The sequence below is a fragment of the Amyelois transitella genome, chromosome 29, assembly GCF_032362555.1.
Source record: "Amyelois transitella isolate CPQ chromosome 29, ilAmyTran1.1, whole genome shotgun sequence".
Lineage (NCBI taxonomy): Eukaryota > Metazoa > Arthropoda > Insecta > Lepidoptera > Pyralidae > Amyelois > Amyelois transitella.
Genome location: NC_083532.1, coordinates 1,356,354 through 1,375,565, shown reverse-complemented (window position 1 = coordinate 1,375,565; position 19,212 = coordinate 1,356,354). Strand labels below are relative to the sequence as shown.

The 19,212-nt window shown below is 36.3% G+C and overlaps 1 protein-coding gene across 1 annotated transcript in view; it reads left to right on the top strand.

Moving 5' to 3' along the window:
- The window catches only part of LOC106130774 (uncharacterized), a 40,445-nt gene extending 22,769 nt beyond the window's left edge, over positions 1 to 17,676 (top strand). Inside the window, exons 3-10 of the mRNA XM_060952692.1 lie at positions 7,421 to 7,516; positions 9,049 to 9,155; positions 9,933 to 10,081; positions 11,263 to 11,343; positions 12,576 to 12,725; positions 14,383 to 14,530; positions 15,263 to 15,398; positions 16,402 to 17,676. Of these exons, the coding sequence (XP_060808675.1) occupies positions 7,421 to 7,516; positions 9,049 to 9,155; positions 9,933 to 10,081; positions 11,263 to 11,343; positions 12,576 to 12,725; positions 14,383 to 14,530; positions 15,263 to 15,398; positions 16,402 to 16,586 (1,052 nt within the window). The 3' untranslated portion in view covers positions 16,587 to 17,676. The remainder of the gene's footprint in view (positions 1 to 7,420; positions 7,517 to 9,048; positions 9,156 to 9,932; positions 10,082 to 11,262; positions 11,344 to 12,575; positions 12,726 to 14,382; positions 14,531 to 15,262; positions 15,399 to 16,401) is intronic.
- Positions 17,677 to 19,212: the final 1,536 nt, after the last annotated feature.

The window sequence follows — 19,212 nt, the reverse complement described above, 5'->3', positions numbered from 1 at the left end:
TTTAATTACGATACGAATCTGTTTGTGTCCGAAACCGCGGGGCGTGACTAGTATCCAGCGGAGTGGAATGATCCACTGCATGTTATTTATACAGGCTGCTCCAAAATCAGTTAAATGTTATTATTAATAACTAGCTGTCCCGGCAAATAAAATTGTTTTGCCATATAAATAAATTTTAAAGAAATTTCTAGTAATAAATATAATAATTAATTATTTGTAGCTCTTTAAATCGATTCAAAAATGACGAAGTTCCATACAAACCTGCACCCCCTATTTCATCCCCTTGGGATAGAATTTTAGGATAAAAAGTAGCCTATATTCTAATCCAGGTTACTAACTATATCTGTAAGTGGAAAGTTGTGTGTCAAAGACAGTAAGTGGTTCCCGGCACCAAAACAAAAAGAATAGGACCACTCCATCTCTTTCCCATGGATGTCGTAAAACGCGACTAAGCGATATGCTTACAAACTTGGGATTCTTTTTTGGGCGATGGGCTAGCAACCTGTCACTATTTGAATCTCAATTCTATTCATTAAGCCAAATAGCTGAACGTGGCCATTTAGTGTATTCAAGACTGTTGGCCCTGTCTACCCCGCTAGGGATATAGACGTGACCATATGTATGTATGTATTAAGTGAATATACCATTCATCAAAGCCAGTAAATGAACAAGAACTGTTCCTCTAACAACCACAGTAGGCAGTTTAACGTGCCTTCAACTATTTAAGTCAAACACCGGATACTTCTAAATTGTACACACCACTTAGCTTTGAGTGTTTAACAAAAAGACATAGTAAAATAAAATAGACCGTGTGGTTTCCGGCACCATTGCCATGGATGTCGTAAAAGGCGACTAACTTGGGATTCTTCTTTTAGTCGACAGGCTAGCAACCTGTCACTATTTGAATCTCAATTCTGTCATTAAGCCAAACAGCTAAACGTGGCCTATCAGTCTTTTCAAGACTGGTGGCTCTGTCTACAACATCACGCAAAAAGAGTAATCCCAAGTTTATAAGCCTATCCCTTAGTCACCTTTTACGATATCCGTGGGAAAGAGATGGAAAATTTCATGGGAGTCAACATATATAGTGACACGAGAATTTTATATATGAGAAGTAAAATCGTCGTCGTTTGGTGTCGTGTGGTTCCCAGCACTAATATAAAAAATAATAGGCCATGAAATTCATCGTATAGGCATAGGCAATGGTTGGGTAGAATGTAACTTTTTTTCATTCCAAAATACCGTAATAGGTACCGTTCGCAATAAAAATAAGAATAATGTTAAAAAAATATTAATTATATTTTTTTTAACATAAATTCATACAATCACGTCTATCTCCCATACGGGGTAAACAGAGCCAACATTCTTGAAAAGTCTGACAGGCCACTTTCAGCTGTCTGGCGTGTTGATAGAATTGGCATTCAAATAGTGGCAGGTTGTTAGCCTATCGTCTAAAAGAAGGACTCCAATTTTATAAGGTAATCCCTTAGTCGCCTTTTATGACATCCATGGGAAAGATATGCCGGTGAGAGGTGCCGGGAACCACATTTTGTTTATTTTGCCATAAAAGATAACTTGACGTCATAATACTACACAAAGCCACTAAGTTAACTCAAATTACGTGTTCCAAGACTGTTTGCTCTGTCTACCCCACAAGGGATATAGACGTGATCATATGTATGTGTAGCGGGAGCGATGATTCGGCTCGACCGCCACCAAAGGGAAGATCTTCCGCCAGGCTGGTGTGACGTCTGGGGAACCGCGCGACAGACGGTGTTGTGTCGGAGGTTGTATATATAGCTCCAATCCGTGAAATCTTTGAAATCGCGTCTTAGATTCTACGCTGCTATTGGTTGAGCGCGTCAATTTCTTCGTCGACGAGTAGCGTACAGATGGCGCCACATACGTATGTATGTATGTACGTGTTCTTAATGTGAACACCCCGTACGTTAAGTGCTTCAATCAGATAGCCGGCAGTACGTCCGCGGTACAAAACTCATGTTTTGTTCTTCCGGCATCGCACATCTCGAAGACGGTCCAACGGATTCTGTTGGGAAATAGAAAAGAATAGATTTATTTTCATACATTCGCCGTGCGGTTCCAATACAATAAAATCATAGGACCACACCGTTTCTTTACCGTGGATGTTGTAAAAGGCGACTAAGGGATAGGCTGATAAACTTGGGATTCTTTTTTTAAGGCGATGGGCTAGCAATCTGTCACTATTTGAATCTCAATTCTATCATTAAGCCAAATAGCTGAGCGTGGCCTATCAGTCTTTTCAAGACTGTTGGCTCTGTCTACCCCACAAGGGATATAGACGTGACCATATGTATGTATGGTTTCCCGGCGGTTCCAATACAATAAAAGCATAGGACCACTCCGTTTCTTTACCGTGGATGTCGTAAAAGGCGACTAAGCGATAGGCTCATAAACTTGGGATTTCTTTTTTTTAGGCGATGGGCTAGCAGCCTGTCATTTTTGTGTTCTTGATTGTTTGAATTCTCTTCTTGAATTGAATTCTCAATTCTATCATTATGCCAAACAGCTGAATGTGGCCTTTTAGTTTATTCGAGGCTGTTGACAAGACTTCAAGGCTGTACCTTGGTCCTCGTGGACTAGTTATTTTGGGCATCATTGAAGCCCTCAAGGATGAGTAATTTTCCCCTTTTTTTACATTTTGCATTATTTCTTCGCTCCTTATAGTTGCAGCGTGATGTTATATAGCCTAAAGCCTTCCTCGATAAATGGTTTATTCAACGCAAAAAGAATTTTTCAATTAGAACCAGTAGTTCCTGAGATTAGCGCGTTCAAACAAACAAACAAATTCTTCAGCTTTATAATATTAGTATAGATTGGAAAGCTGTACTACCCAAATATAAAAGTCAATTCCCACGGGAATGAAGACGCGTGGTACAGCTAGTTCGCTATAAAAGGATTTTATTGCATCCATACGTAAGATTACAATGCGGAGGTTTATTCAAATTGTTCAATAGTATTGTCAGTTGAAAGTTATGTTTGTCTGTCTTAAGAGATAGGAGGTAGCGATTGTGATAACATTTGTGGCCAGTCAGTTAGTCATGGTCAAAGGCATACCCCGTGCTCCTCTCCAGAGTGGTGAGGATGTAAACGGGACTAAAAGCCAGTAGGAAGAATAAGAAATATCTGACCGAAAAATTTTCTTCTCCACTGACGCTTTTAAAGCAGCAGTAAACTTAGTTTTAAATAAAATTTATTTGACGTCAACCGATGTTGTAAAACCAAAAGATATGACGATTATTAAGTGATATGAAGTATCCCATAATAATGAATGAAATTTTTGAATTTGTATTGATTTATTGATAAACAATGCGTCTGATCACCAACTTCCTATTGTAACAGTAAAAGTCTAATTAAAATTAATTATCAATCTTGAGTATTGAACTGCACGTAGTTTATGACTTGGGCCACACGTAAAAGAAAGCTAAGCTCATCTCACACTTCGAAGCAAAGTTAGAAAAACGGCAATCATTTTATTACGTATTGCTGTTAAAGACTTTATTGGTCATATAATCTCACTAAATGTACCTAACATTAATTGCTTACCAGACATTACCTTTTAATGTATGTACTATTAGTAATAATTCTTGATTAACTGACTTTAACTATCATTGCGCTGCGGCTTTGCGTGGTTTATCATGTTTTATTCTTCAATTTATTAATGTACCTACTTACCTTTTTAAAATTAATGTTCAACTTTATTCTTTAATTTAATAATGTACTTACCAATTTTATAAACTAAATATATCTCTCTGAAGAGTAGCGTAGGGTTGTAAAAGTCTATCAAGGGAATGGCTAATAAATTTCGGATACATACATACATATAATGACGTCTATATCCCTAGCGGGGTAGACAAGCCAGTCTTGAAAGACCGCTCAGCTGTTTGGCTTAATGATAGAATTGAAATGATAATAGCGACAGGTTGCTAGCCCATCGCCTAAAAGAAGAATCTCAAGTTCATAAGCCTATCCCTTAGTCACCTTTTACGATATCCACAGGTAAGAGATGAAGTGGTACTCTTTTTCTATTGGTTCCGTGAACCACACGGCACTAATTAAACAATTAATGATGAATTACGATGAATCTTCGAAACGTCTTAAGCGGAATCCCGAATCCAACTAAATCATGTTAGGAACAGACATTCGTTTAATTTACGCCTCCAACACAAAATATAGAGGACACGGAAAAAAAAGCTCTGTACATACGTATAGTCTATTTCTTAAAGAACTGATTATTTAAAAAATTAAAAGTGTATGACAACATTAACAGATGTTAATTATATTTTCTTGTGGCTATAAATGAATTTAAAAGTATATTTTCAGTCATAAGACATCCAAAAATGGTTTCTACTTTTATTTCTGTATGGTGTTAGTATGTTTATTATATGTAGGTACATTATTTATACTATACTGGACTATTTATACCTCCTACCTATTTACCCAAGCTCACCTCATTCCCAGAAAAGTAGGCAGAGACTATATATATCCAATTGCCAAGAACAAAATCGGTTAAGTAGTTTTTTAAATATATACGAGTTTGAAAAATATAATGTTCGCGAGGTCTAAGTCCGCGGCGAACGCCTAGTCTATACATATAATAAAATCTATACATATAAAAAAACAGTAAAAATATTTTGTCTGTACATTTAGTATTTTTGACTGAAATGGATAGAGGGACACCTAGAATGAATAATAGAAAGAAAAATATTTTTTTTTTATTTCTTGTCTGTCTGTATGTATGATCATGATTATCTCCGAAAGTACTGAATCGATTTACTTTAAACTTTCACCAATTGCTTTGTTTTAACTCAGAAAAACATTTAAAGTTTGTTTCATCAAAATCGGTTCACTAAAAAAAAGTTATCGTCATTTGAATGAACTCAAGGCAAGGTTTGCCTGCAAATAAGTTTACGCGGACGAAGTCGCGGGCAACAGCTAGTATTAAAAATATATATATATATATATATATATATATCTATACTAATATTATAAAGCTGAAGAGTTTGTTTGTTTGAACGCGCTAATCTCGGGAACTCATGGTTCTAATTGAAAAATTCTTTTTGGGTGGAATATACCATTTATCAAGGAAGGCTCTAGGCTATATAACATCGCGCTTCAACTATAAGAGCAAATAAATAATGGAATATGAGAAAAAAACGGGAAAAATGATTCATCCTTGAGGGCTTCAATGATGCCCGTAATAACTATTCCACGCGGACGAAGTCGCGGGTACAGCTAGTATAGTAGAAGATTATCATATGGTAAAACCTTGCTTCTAGTTATTGATAAAAGTCTTTATTTGGTACATATGATCTTCTACAAAATAAAGACATTATTTTGTAGAAGATCATTATAATATGGTAAAACCTTACTTCTATACCCTCGATGTTTCACTCCCATCTGATGATAAAGGCGCGGTCACACGCAATGACTAGCCGCATGGAACGGCCGACGAACCTTAATCGGCCCATCACGGCCGTGGTATGTGTATGATGCTTAATGGTTACGCTCCTTTAATGGTATGTTTGTCAGTTCCATCGGATCTCAGAAACTGTTGAGGTTTAATTAAAATTTATGTAATTTCTCTTGAGCCGTGTGGTTCCCGGCACCAATACAAAAAAGAAAAGACCATTCCGTCTCTTTCCCATGGATGTAGTAAAAGGCGACTAAGGGATAGGCTTACAAACTTGGGATTCTTTTTTTTAGGCGATAGGCTAGCAACCTGTCACTATTTGAATCTCAATTCTATCATTAAGCCAAATAGCTGAACGTGGCCTATCAGTCTTTTCAAGACTGTTCACTGTGACAAGGCTCGGTCTACCCTACAAGCGAAACAGACGTGACCATATGTATATATATGTATGTAATTAAAAAAATATTAATAGTGATATGTGACGCTGTTAGCAACTTTGACGTTTTTGTTTTTTTATTAACTTAAAATAAATCTGCTTTGCACAATACTTAAATAACCCGACATTCATCTCTGCGACCGGTCTCGTGACCTCTATGACGTCACGTGACCAAGGTCCCCAGAATTATACCAAGTGTGTAGGTACAATTGCATATTGTTTACATAACCTTGTTCGACGCTAATAGCTAATAAAGCTATACATACATATTGTTATGCTAGCTGCCTCCCACGACTTCAGTAGTAGTACATTAATAATAATATGTAATGTATCTATGTAAAATCTTACTTAGTCACGTCTATATCCCTTGCGGGGTGGACAGAGCCAACAGTCTCATAAAGGCAGGCCATGTTCAGCTGCAAATCACGTAAAATCATATCTTTGCGTTTCATTAGATACAAGGTACCATTACCTAACATAACATGGGTCCCGGGTTCCAATACCGCCACGGCATAATGAGAAACGAACTTTCTCTGATTGGCCTTGGTCTTGGATGTTAACATATAAAGTAAGTATTTATTATAAAATATAGTATCGTCGAGTTAGTATCTCGTAACACAAGTCTCGAACTTACTTCGAAACTAATTCAGTCTGTGTAATCTGTCCCGTATATATTAATTTTCTAGAAGCCGCCGGCGACTTCGTCCACGTGAAATCAATCCCGCGTGAACTACAGGATAAAAAGTTATTCTGGGTCTACAGCTATCTACATACCAAATTTCATCGTAATCGGTTCAGTTGTTTTTGCGTGAAAGAGTAACAAACATCCATACTCACATCCTGACACTGACATACTCACAAACTTTCGCATTTATAATATTAGTAGGATTTATTTATAGCCTTCCATAAAAAGAAAACGAGGTCGGTTTAATTTTTTTTATAATTTTATTTAGGTACATGTACTCCCATTTTATTTATTTACTAGCTGCGCCCGCGACTTTGTCCGCGTGAAATTGTTATTTTGGGCAAAATTGAAGGCCTCAAGGGTGAATAATTTCCCCGTTTTTTTTTCACATTTTCTATTATTTCTTTTTTTGAATTTTGAATTTGAAGCAGTAGTTCCTGAGATTAGCGCGTTCAAACAAACAAACTCTTCAGCTTTATAATATTACTTAGTATTATTAATTTAAACTTTACGCTTTAAAATGTATAACAGGTGGACTTAATGCCACAAGGCGTTCTCTGCATTCATTTTGAGGCATCAACATTTTATAATAGGACTACTCCATCTCTTTCCCAGGAATATCGTAAAAGGCGACTAAGGATATATGCATATAAGTGTAGGTTTTACTATGATTCAATACGGGTTAGGTTCCCCAGCAAAGGTTGCGAAGGTCAGACGGGAGTCGCTTCGTGTAAAACCTGACTTATCTTCACGAAAGAAGAGTATATAACAGGAACTAACTCCACATGGAAAAATTTACAATGTACATGCACCATCAAATAATAGGTACTTATCTTTTTGTCGTCAGGTTCCGAAGCCCAAGTGGACTGTACCCCTGAGGTGATGAAGGTGACTGTACCTATGGATGGGGACCGACAAATATCGTATCTTGACCAAATGAAGAGTAAGTAGAAAATTTTGTTAAAAAAAACCAAACTCTTGGAACCATTCCATCTAGTTTCCATGGATATCTTAAAAATCGATTAAGGGACAGGGTTATAAACTTGGGATTCTTCTTTTAGGCTATGGGCTAGCAACCTGCTACAAATAGGAGCAGGTTGCTAGCCCATCAGGGTAGACAGAGCCAACAGTCTTAAAAAATACTGATAGGCCACGTTCAGCTGTTTGGCTTAATGATAGAATTGAGATTCAAATAGTGACAGGTTGCTAGCCTGCCCTTTTTTACTAATGGTGGCGGGAACCACACGGCATTGGTATATACATACATACATTATATTATGTATGTATATACCAATCTGACGCCAAAACCACAAGAGTTAAACAGAATATCGCAACATCTAATGTCATTTCTTGGAAGTCGGCCATACAGTAATAACAGATTCTAGAGAAAGTGCAAACTAATTCTCACGATTAACAAAGTTGAGAACTACCATTTACACACGTGGGTTCACTTGGTTTTGCACACATAAAAAGTTAATTCGCGATCCCGTGGGAATTTTGGGATATCCACCAGCCTTGAAAAGACTGCATGGCCACGTTCAGCTATTTGGCTTAATGATAGAAATGAGATTCAAATAGTGACAGGTTGCTAGCCCATCGCCTAAAAAGAATCCCAAGTTTGTAAACCTTTCCCTTAGTCGCCTTTTACGACATTCGTGGGAAAGAGATGGAGTGGTCCTATTCTTTGTTGTATTGGTGCCGGGAACCACACGGCACTACATACATCACTACATAGTATAAAATAAAGTTGCTTTCTCTATCCCTATGTCCCTTTGTATGCTTAAATCTTTAAAACTACGCACCGGATTTTGATATGGTCTTTTTCACTAGATAGAATGATTCAAGAGGAAGGTTTATATGTATAATAACATCCATTAAATAGTGGAGAAATACTGTTATTTTTGAGGTTTCTAATGTGATGTTGTTAATTATCATATTTTTTCCGCTTACATTGCAAACGTAGGCTGAACCCTACGAGATTTATCAAAAAAATGTACGAATTATTTGTACACATTGAAAAGGTCTACAGAAAACTCCGCGACGGTATATCTCTCGCTCTCTCATGGATATCCCACAATAAAATTGTTTTTGTCATTTACTTTTTACGACAATCAGCATTGCACCCGTGCAAAGTTTTTGTCATTTACTTTTTACGACAATCAGCATTGCACCCGTGCAAAGTATTTGTCATTTACTTTTTACGACAATCAGCATTGCACCCGTGCAAAGTTGTTTTTATTTACTTTTTACGGCAATCAGCATTGCACCCGTGCAAAGTATTTTTCATTTACTTTTTACGACAATCAGCATTGCACCCGTGCAAAGTATTTTGTCATTTACGTTTTACGACAATCAGCATTGCACCCGTGCAAAGTTGTTTTCATTTACTTTATACGACAATCAGCATTGCACTTGTGCGAAGCCTGGGCGGGTCGCTAGTTAGTTAGTTAGTGAGATAAACCATTCTCTACTCAGATTACCAGCCGTGCAAGCCTGTGGTGAGCGAGGGAGTGGCCACCTTCATGCTGGACCTCCAAGACCACCACAGATGTGGGGTCACGAGGATCGTGAACCAAATCACTGTAAGTAATTTATTTAATTTATTCTTACAGTGTTACAATTCTTACAATTTGCATACATACATATGGTCACGTCTATATCCCTTGCGGGGTGGACAGAGCCAACAGTCTTGAATAGACTGAATGGCCACGTTCAGCTATATGGCTTAATGATAGAATTGAGATTCAAATAGTGACAGGTTGGTAGCCCATCGCCTAATAGAAGAATCCCAAGTTTGTAAGCGTATCCTTTAGTCACCTTATACGACATCCATGAGAAAGAGATGGAGTGGTCCTATACTTTTTTGTATTGGTGCCGGGAACCACACGGCGATACTTACTACTTGCTTACAATTTATACTTTTTAATCTACAAACTAACAAATTCTGAAATTGACTGGAAGAGATCCCTAAATGGGATAAGTCCGCCTTTGTATATTTCACCTTACAAATTTATTGTGTTTTTTTGTATCTATACTAATATTATAATGCTGAAGAGTTTGTTTGTTTGAACGCGCTAATCTCAGTAACTACTGGTTCAAACTGAAAAATTCTTTTTGCGTTGAATAGACCATTTATCGAGGAAGGCTTTAAGGCTATATAACATAACGCTGCAACTATTGCGAGCGAAAAAATAATGGAAAATGTGAAAAAAAACGAGGAAAATTATCATCCTTGAGGGCTTCAATGATGCCCAAAATAACTATTCCACGCGGACTTAGTCGCGGGCACAGCTAGCGTCCTACAATAAAGAAGTTACAAAAAACAAACATCTGACTAATACAAAACCCTATTTCTACAGGGCAAAAGAACTTTTTACCACAAAATCGTGATAGAAAACTCTAATGGTGGTCGGGAGACGGTCACGGCGCGTTGCGTGGTCACAAACAAACTACGCGCTCTGACCAGGAGGGCGGTGGAGCCGTTCCCTTTGGACTTCAACGAGCCTGAGTAAGTCTATCCCTTTATTTCTTCTACTTCCTCCCGGCTTTAGTCCCTTCATCCTCACTATTTTGATGAGGAGATCGGGGTACGCCTTTGACCATGGATCCTGGATTGGGTGAGTCAGGTTATTACACGAAGCGACCTTTGCAAGTAAATTGTTTCGGTTCGATCATATAACACATCCAGTTGCCTGAATGTGCAGGTTTCCTCACGATGTTTTCCCTCACCGTGAGAGCGTCGGTTAGTGTTCAAACTAATGTAATTACCTTCGAATATAGTCATTGGCCGAGGTGGGACTCGACCCTCAACATCTTTACTCCCCTGGTATATAATAACGTGTTGTTGAAAATTAAAGGTACAAAATGTTAGAAACTATTATACATACATACATACATATGGTCACGTCTATGTCCCTTACGTTGATATCCATGGGAACGAGATGGAGTGGTTCTATTTAGTGCCGGGAACCACACTGCACTTTCAAGACACGAGATTATATTACGTGATACATACATACATATAATCAAGCCTATATCCCTTGCGGGGTAGACAGAGCCAACAGTTATGAAAAGACTGAATGGCCACGTTCAGGTATTTGGCTTAATGATAGAATTAAGATTCAAATAGTGACAAGTTGCCAGCCCATCGCCTTCATGTAAAAACACAAGTTCATAAGCCTGGGGTAGTTTATATGGTGTGGTTTATATGGTATGGTACCCCTTGAAATAGAAATTCCAAGGGGTTGGAAACCTCACGACAAAACGGTTCACACTAAAGTCACTATCTTCTTTACATAATTTTTATTCTAAGTTCGGATAGTTGTCATGTTGACGTTGTTGAAGAAAATGCTGCAGTACAGTTTGTTACCGCTTCTTCTGCACTGACGCTTCGGAAGCGGCAGTAAACTTAGGTTTAAGTAATTCATTTGACGTCAACCAATGTTGTGATACCAAAAGATTTGACTATTATAAAGCGATTTGAAGTATCCTATAGCAAAAATTATACAAAAAAAATAAATTTTTGAATTTTTTAGTTTAGAATTTTTGAATTTTGACATTTTGTATTTTTGAATTTTTGTATTTTTGTATTTTGAATTTTTGTGTTTCTAATTTTTTAATTTTGATTTTTTTTTAGTTTTTTTTTTAATCACAACGCTCCCTATAATTCCTATCACTCATTCATTGCAGTGCTATCAACATCACGAGATATCAGGAAGGCATGGCGCCCGACCCTGTCATCGGAGCCGTGGTGAAGGAGAATGGCAAACAGTAAGTGTTACCTACAAATTAAGAAACCTTTCCTATTAACCGTGCCGTGTGGTTCCCGGCACCAATACAAAAAAATAATAGGTCCACTCTATTTCTTTCCCATGGATGTCGTAAAAGGCGACTAAGGGATAGGTTTACAAACTTTTTGATTCTTCTTTTAGGCGATGGGCTAGCAACCTGTCACTATTTGAATTTCAATTCTATCATTATAAGCCAAATAGCTGATCGTGGCCATTTAATACTGTTGGCTCTGTCTTCCCCGCAAGGGTTATAGACGTGTACGTGACCATATGTATGTATGTATTAACCGTTACCTATAAGAAACTGGCTTTTGCTCGCTTACAGCTATGCCCACGCGAATTTAGCGCGACCTACACGCGCGAATTTAACGCCACCGCCACAAAGTGATGCAGGTATTACGCAAATCCCACGGGAACTATGATTTTTACCGGGATGTAAAAGTACCCTACCTATGTCTCTTTCTCTCCCTCTTAATTAAATATATAAACGCAAAATTTAAAAGAAAATTGGTTCAGTAGATAACGCGTGAAGAGACAAACAATTCATACATTCATATAATCACGACTATATCCGTTGCGGGGTAGACAGAGCCAGCGGACTTGAAAGACTGACAGGCCACGTTCAGCTGTTATGCTTAATGATACAAATTGAGATTCTGACAGTGACAGGTTGCTAGCCTACAAGAATCACAAGTTTATTCAGCCTTTCCCTTAGTCACCTTTTACGACATCCACGGGAAATGTATGGAGTTGTCCTATTCTAAAGTGCCGACATCCACACGGCACGCACTATTATTTGCATATTTAATTAATTAAACTATATGAATCTCAATCAATCTATCATTAAGCCAAATAGCTGAACGTGGCCATCCAGTCTTTTCAAGATTACTGCCTCTGTCTACCCCGCAAGGGATATAGACGTGACCATATGTATGTATGTATGTAACTATATGAATCTCAATCAATCTATCATTAAGCCAAATAGCTGAACGTGGCCATCCAGTCTTATCAAGACTACTGCCTCTGTCTACCCCGCAAGGGATATAGACGTGACCATATGTATGTATTTATAAAACTTAAACTATCGAGTTTATATATTATTTATATAGGAAGTTGTTTACTTAATAAAATTATTAAGACTAGCCTCTGTCTACTACATATAGACGTGATTTATATGTATGTATTAATTTAACTTAATATTCCACCTTCCAGGGTATCAGGCGAGATCTCAGTGAGTCCAGGCACCCCACTCTCCATGGAGATCTTCCTGAACGAGGAGTCGGCTAAAGTGTACGGCCTACTGGTCAGTTATATGCACGTCACTGATACTGGCAAACAGCAGGAGACCATTATATTGAACGGGTCAGTACATGTCTGTAATATATATGATCTTGACATAATTTGTACAGTATGTACGTACATATTTTATTTTATATTTATTTTATTTGACGAAATATTCGTATTGACATAATCAGTTCTGCATTAATACATGTTTTTTAATGTAGACAATGTGCATTCGTCCACGATTTAGATTTAAGAGATCTATATTTGTAAATTGACGCCCTATGAAAATGCTGCAGTGTTTCCGCCGCTTCTTCTACACGTGCGCTTTGGAAGCGGTAGTAGTTATAATTAGATTTAAGTTATGTGACGTCAATAAGTGATACCTTGTATCCAATTTTGAAAATAAATCTATTCTATTCTATTCTAAAAAAAATGTTAAGGGTGGACAAGCCTTAACACTTAGGGGTATGAAAAATAGATGTTAGCCGATTCTCTGACCTATTGAATGTGCATGCAAAATTTGGTTAAAATCGGTAAAGCCGTTTCGGAGGAGTACGGAGACAAACATTGTGACACGAGAATTTTATATATATAAAGAAAGAAGAAGAAAAGATAAAGATAAAGAAAGATTGTAAAACTGAAGAGTTTGTTTGTTCGTTTGTTTGTTTGTTTGAATGCGCTTATCTCAGGAACTACTGGTCCGAATTGAAAAATTCTTTTTGTGTTGACTAGACCATTTATCGTGGAAGGCTTTAGGCTGTATAACATCACGCTGCAACTATAAGGAGCGAAGAAATAATGGAAAATGTGAAAAAAGCGGGGGAAATTATTCACCCTTGGGGAATGATGCCCAAAATAACTATTCCACACGGACGGAGTCGCGGGTACAGCTAATTACTTTATAAGTATTGACTAATCTGTCTGAAATCACATTTAATTCAAAATAAATGTGTGATGTCATCACTAATGTAACACATCAATAATTGTCAATGGTAGCGAAGAAAATGACGCGCTCAGCCAATAGCAGCGGAGAGTCTAAATCGCGATTGCAGATTTCACGGATTGGAGCATAAATAGGACCTCCGACTTAACATTGTGTGTCGTGCGGTTCCCCAGGCACCAGCCTACAGGCAGATCTTTCCTTTGAGGTGGTCGAACCCCAATATTTTTCATTTTATTTCAATAATATAGTACTTTAAATTGATTATTTCTCTCCTCTTTTCTCTTGTCCTGTCTTCTGTAGTGAATAACTAACATTACAATAACTCCTACAATAAGCCTATCCCTTAGTCGCCTTTAACCACATCCACGCGAAAGAGATAGAGTTGTCCTATTCTTTTCTTGGTATTGTTGCCATGTGAACCACACGGTCACAGTGTCGTGTGGTTCCTGGCAACAATACAAAAAAATAGGACCACTCCATCTCTTTCCCGTGGATGTCGTAAGAGGCGACTAAGGGATATGCTTACAAACTTGGGATTCCTTTTTAGGCGATGGGCTAGCAACCTGTCACTATTTGAATCTCAATTCTATCATTAAGCCGAACAGCTGAACGTGGCCATTCAGTCTTTTCAAGACTGTCGGCTCTGTCCACCCCGCAAGGGATATGGACGTGACCATATGTATCTATGTATGTATGAACGACACACGACACTGAAAACTGTTCATTAAATATTTGATTTTCGATTTATTCCAGATGCAAATAAATATTCTATTCTATTCTATTCTATTCCAGGTGTTCGGTAGACCCGTACCTCTTCGACAACTTCTTGACCACAGACGGTGACCTCCTCGCCGCCAAGTTCAGGGCGTTCAAGTTCCCTGATACCACGTACGTCCAGTTCAAGGGTACGGTCAGCGTTTGCCTGGACAAATGTCAGGGGGTGAGTGTACTTAGACTTTCTGTGGGATGTTAAAAGAGAGCCAATTGTTTAAAGTACCCGGTCTACCAGAGATGGCGCTGATATAGTTTCTTAAAACGCGGTTTTTAAAATGTTTATATATCTTGGGAACCGAGCTTTTCTCGAACTTAGGACCTTGATCTGTAACTTTCATGAAAATCGTTGGAGCCGTTTCCGAGATCCTGATTATATATATACAAGAATTGCTCCTTTAACTATATTAGATTTAATAATAATATAAGACCATATGTATATATAAAAATTACATACATACATATGGTCCATATCTACATACATACATATGGTCACGTCTATATCCCTTGCGGGGTAGACAGAGCCAACAGTCTTGAAAAGACTGAATGGCCAATTCATAAATACCTACATATGATAATATAACAAACTCTTCAGTTTTATAATATTAGTATAGATAAGATTTTATTTATATATTTCAGGTAGTGCTGTGTGGTTTCCGGCACCAATACAAAAAAGAATAGGACCACTCCATCTCTTTCCCATGGAAGTCGTAAAAGGCGACTGAGGGGTAGGCTTATAAACTTGGGATTCATCTTTTAGGCGATAGGCTAGCAACCTGTCACTATTTGAATCTCAATTCTATCTTAAAGCCAAATAGCTGAACATAGCCTATCAGTCTTTTCGAGACTGTTGGCTCTGTCTACCCCGCATGGGATATAGACGTGACCATATGTATTTCAGGTACAATGCACAAACGGAGCCACTGGGTACGGTCGGCGGCGCCGCTCCGTCTCCAGCGAGGGTCTGCCGAACAAGTTGTACGAGGTGTCTCTCACTACCTTCATCAGGGTCGACGCTGGGGGCGGCCAGGAGGCTGGTGAGAATTTTAATTGTTTTTTATTTTATATCTCGCGTTGAAGCCGACTATAGAAATAGCCTATCACCTGAAAAATGACAACAACAACGTACCTAGTTAATAAATATACACATTGTGTCATATGATTAATTATCTATGAGTGTCAATGTCATTGTCAACAGATATAGACTAACAGTTTGTAACGGACACACAATAAATCAGTTTGTGATGGCGTCATCATGCGACCGAAGCTTGAAAGTGTTTTATTTTATAAATTCCTATATGAAACACACATAGAAGGGATATAGACGTGATTATATGTAAATATAAATAAATATATACGGGACAAATTACACAGATTGGGTTAGCCTCGATGTAAGATTGGGTTAGCCTCGAAGTAAGTTTAAAACTTGTGTTACGAGATACTAACTCAAAGTTGTACGAAGGTGTCTTTCACCACCTTCATCAGGGTCGACGCTGGGGGCGGCCAGGAGGCTGGTGAGAATTTTAATTGATTTTTTTATATACGGGACAAATTACACAGATTGGCGGTGTTGAGGGAAATAATCGTGAGGAAACCTGCACATTCAGGCAACTGGATGTGTAACGGTGGGTTAAGTTTACCTGCAAAGGTTGCGGAGGTCAGACGGGAGTTGCGTTGAAAACCTGACTCACCCAATCCAGGGTCCATGGTCAAAGGCATACCCCGGGCTCCTCTCCAGAGTGGTGAGGATGCGACCGGGACTAAAGCCAGGAGGAAGAAGGATTTGAAGGACGGGACAATTCTATCATTAAGCCAAATAGCTGAACGTGGCCTATCAGTCTTTTTAAGACTGTTGGCTCTGTCTAACCCGCAAGGGATATAGACGTGATTATATGTATGTATGTATGAAACGGGACAGCGATAGTTTTCACGCGATAAAAAATGCGCCGAAACTGAGGCTGGAATTGTAATAAAAAAAAAAGAGGAACACCTTTTAATTCGGACCCAATTTTTAATCTGACACTGACATTTACTTTGCAGAGGACATCCTAGCTCATCTGAAGAACTTGAAAATCGGTAATCAAATGTTGGGAGACGCCGACGGTACTCCCGCCTCAATAAGCGAGTGGTCCGAGGAGAGCAAGCTAGTTTTACAGGCCTCTAGTGCAAATATATGCAGGTTAAGTAGCGTACTACTCATATGTTTGTTGATACTCTTCAAATAAATAAATCGATCTCTCTTCTTTATAGAATTCCGAATTAGGAACATAGGCCATAGAGTTAAATTTCGGTTTTAAAAAAAAATTAAGATTCTTTTATGTCAGCCAGTTTTGAAATAGGGCTTTGGTTTATGGAAATTGGAGGGAAATTGAGTTTTTTTTTTTTTTCATTGCATTCCAGCCAGTACAATGCCAAAAACAAAAAGTACCAACGTAAATACCTATATTTTTTTTTACGAAATCCTGGTAGTAATGAGATTGAATTCAGCTCAGGAATTTAGTGACGAAAATGAATGACATTTTACTAATTTTAATTATGTGGTTTTTTAATTCATTTTGATATTGTTTTCTTTAAAAATATTAAAAAAAAAAATCTTTTTGACCGACCGAATTTTACACCGACTAACGATTTAAATGATTTAGTTTTAAATAAAAGTGATTTTAATGTAACATTAGTATGTAATAAGACTAATTATATCCTGACTTAGATTGGACGATTACTTTTTTAAAAAGGTTTCCTTTTTACACTTTAATTTGCCGGATATCGGTGTAGGGTTGGTGATGGTTGAGAATATTATATTATGTAATAATTTTTTTTTTTTTATTTGTCTTTCGTTGATTTTAATTTTTTTATTTTACAAATTTACAGTCAGAGCCACAAAACTTTACAAAGCGATAAAACTTCTTATCGAACTTTGACTAAGTTATATTGATTTATCAAATTCGATCAGATAATTTATTTGGATTTCGGCTTAGAAGTTATGAATTTGGTTTTTCTTTTTAAAATTTTCTTTGTACCAATTTAATCCAAGTCAGGATGCCGTTATTAATAAATATAATTATTATTAAGCTTACTAGTCTTATAATTTAAATAGATTATAACACAAGCTTTTTTTTTTTGTTTTAATATGTGCTTGATTTTAATTTGAGAAACTGCATAATACTTGTATTACTTTTTTACCTTTTTTTTTAATTTAAGACAATTTTTTTAATTGATTGTACATTCTTTACAACCTTTTTATAAAACAATAGCAATAACTATTACATTTAAATTAATTTTATTAATGTTCATATATTACCATTCTTCTCTACATAAGCGATGATTTTAATTGATTTTGTCAATATTTCTAGTTTATTATATCATGTGAGAAAAAAATGTTCTTGAAAATGTAAATCAAATAACAAAATGATGTAATAAAAATATTTTCTAATATTTTGTATCTTTTATTTCAACAACACGTTTTTATATGCCAGAGGGGAATTAAGATGTCAAGGGTCCAATGACTATATTCGAAGATAAGTACATTAGTTTGAATACTAACCGATGCTCTTACGGTGAGGGAAAACATCGTGAGGAAACCTGCACGTTCAGGCAATTGGATGTGAAACAATCAATTAAAATTGTTTTAAATAATAATGTATGTATGTTAATGATAAGTAAAATAAAAAAAAGAAATTGAGATTTCAGTCTTTTAATAGAACCATTATTAATAACTGATCAACTTAACAATATAGATACATACCTACTAGTCTAAGCGTACAATTGGTTTTACAGCAACAAAAATAACCTCTTATACTTTGTCATGGCAAAAAATAAAAATATTTCAACTACCAATCGTCACTTATATTATGAAAATAATACTTAATTCATTATAAACATAATTGTCGGCAAGGAATAGTATCGTCACTAAATTCTATAATTTTAATTTTAGTTAATTTTTTTATTTTCAAAAGAAAAATATTTGTCGTTATATAGGAAACATAGTATAACATAAAAATTATATGAAAAATTTTCAAGAAAATAAATTCAGTGGAAGATATAAAATATTTTCTTTTTTTGTTTATCACTTATCAATTGGAAGAAACCAATAATATATTTGAACTTATTTATGTAAAACAGGGACCTGATTATTTCAATAATAATTTAATTTAAATTCTTGAATATCTTTGCAGACTTAAATTACACAAAATAAATGTACAATAACTTTATGAACAATGAAAGAAACAATTCCCTTGCATTTACTTAAAACTTAAACTTACTTTTTTACAACTCTTATTTAATTTAATCTGAAAATAGAGAAAAGATTATTTTACTGAAATATAGAATTTATTATGAAGCTCTAATCACCTTAGAGAATTGAATGTAATAATACACACTTAATTTTAAATGAAATATTTACACATTTATTGCTTTATTGAGTAAAATATTTGCAAATGGAAGAATAAATTGTAAATAATAAAAAAAGAATAAGCAAAATATGGCATCATATTTTGTAAACAAAATCGATTGTTCTATAATTCAAATTAATGACCTTTAAAAAAAAATTAAGATGTTTTTTAAATAGGTAAAAACTACTTTTACAATATTTTGAAATATTAACACTCGTCAAATAAAATCAAATGTAGATCCCTCTTAAGGTTTCCATCAACTCTTTCTATGAATAAATGATATACGGATAGACGATAAAGTCTCAGTAACAGCGCTGTAACACGATCTATTTTGCATCCTTTGGCCATAAAAATACTTTGTCTTGATAACCTACTCTCTCAATGTTCAATTTATAGATAGGTATGTATGTTGTCATCAAGGTACATAAGTTACTTTGACGACAACATATTTACATGGTTGATG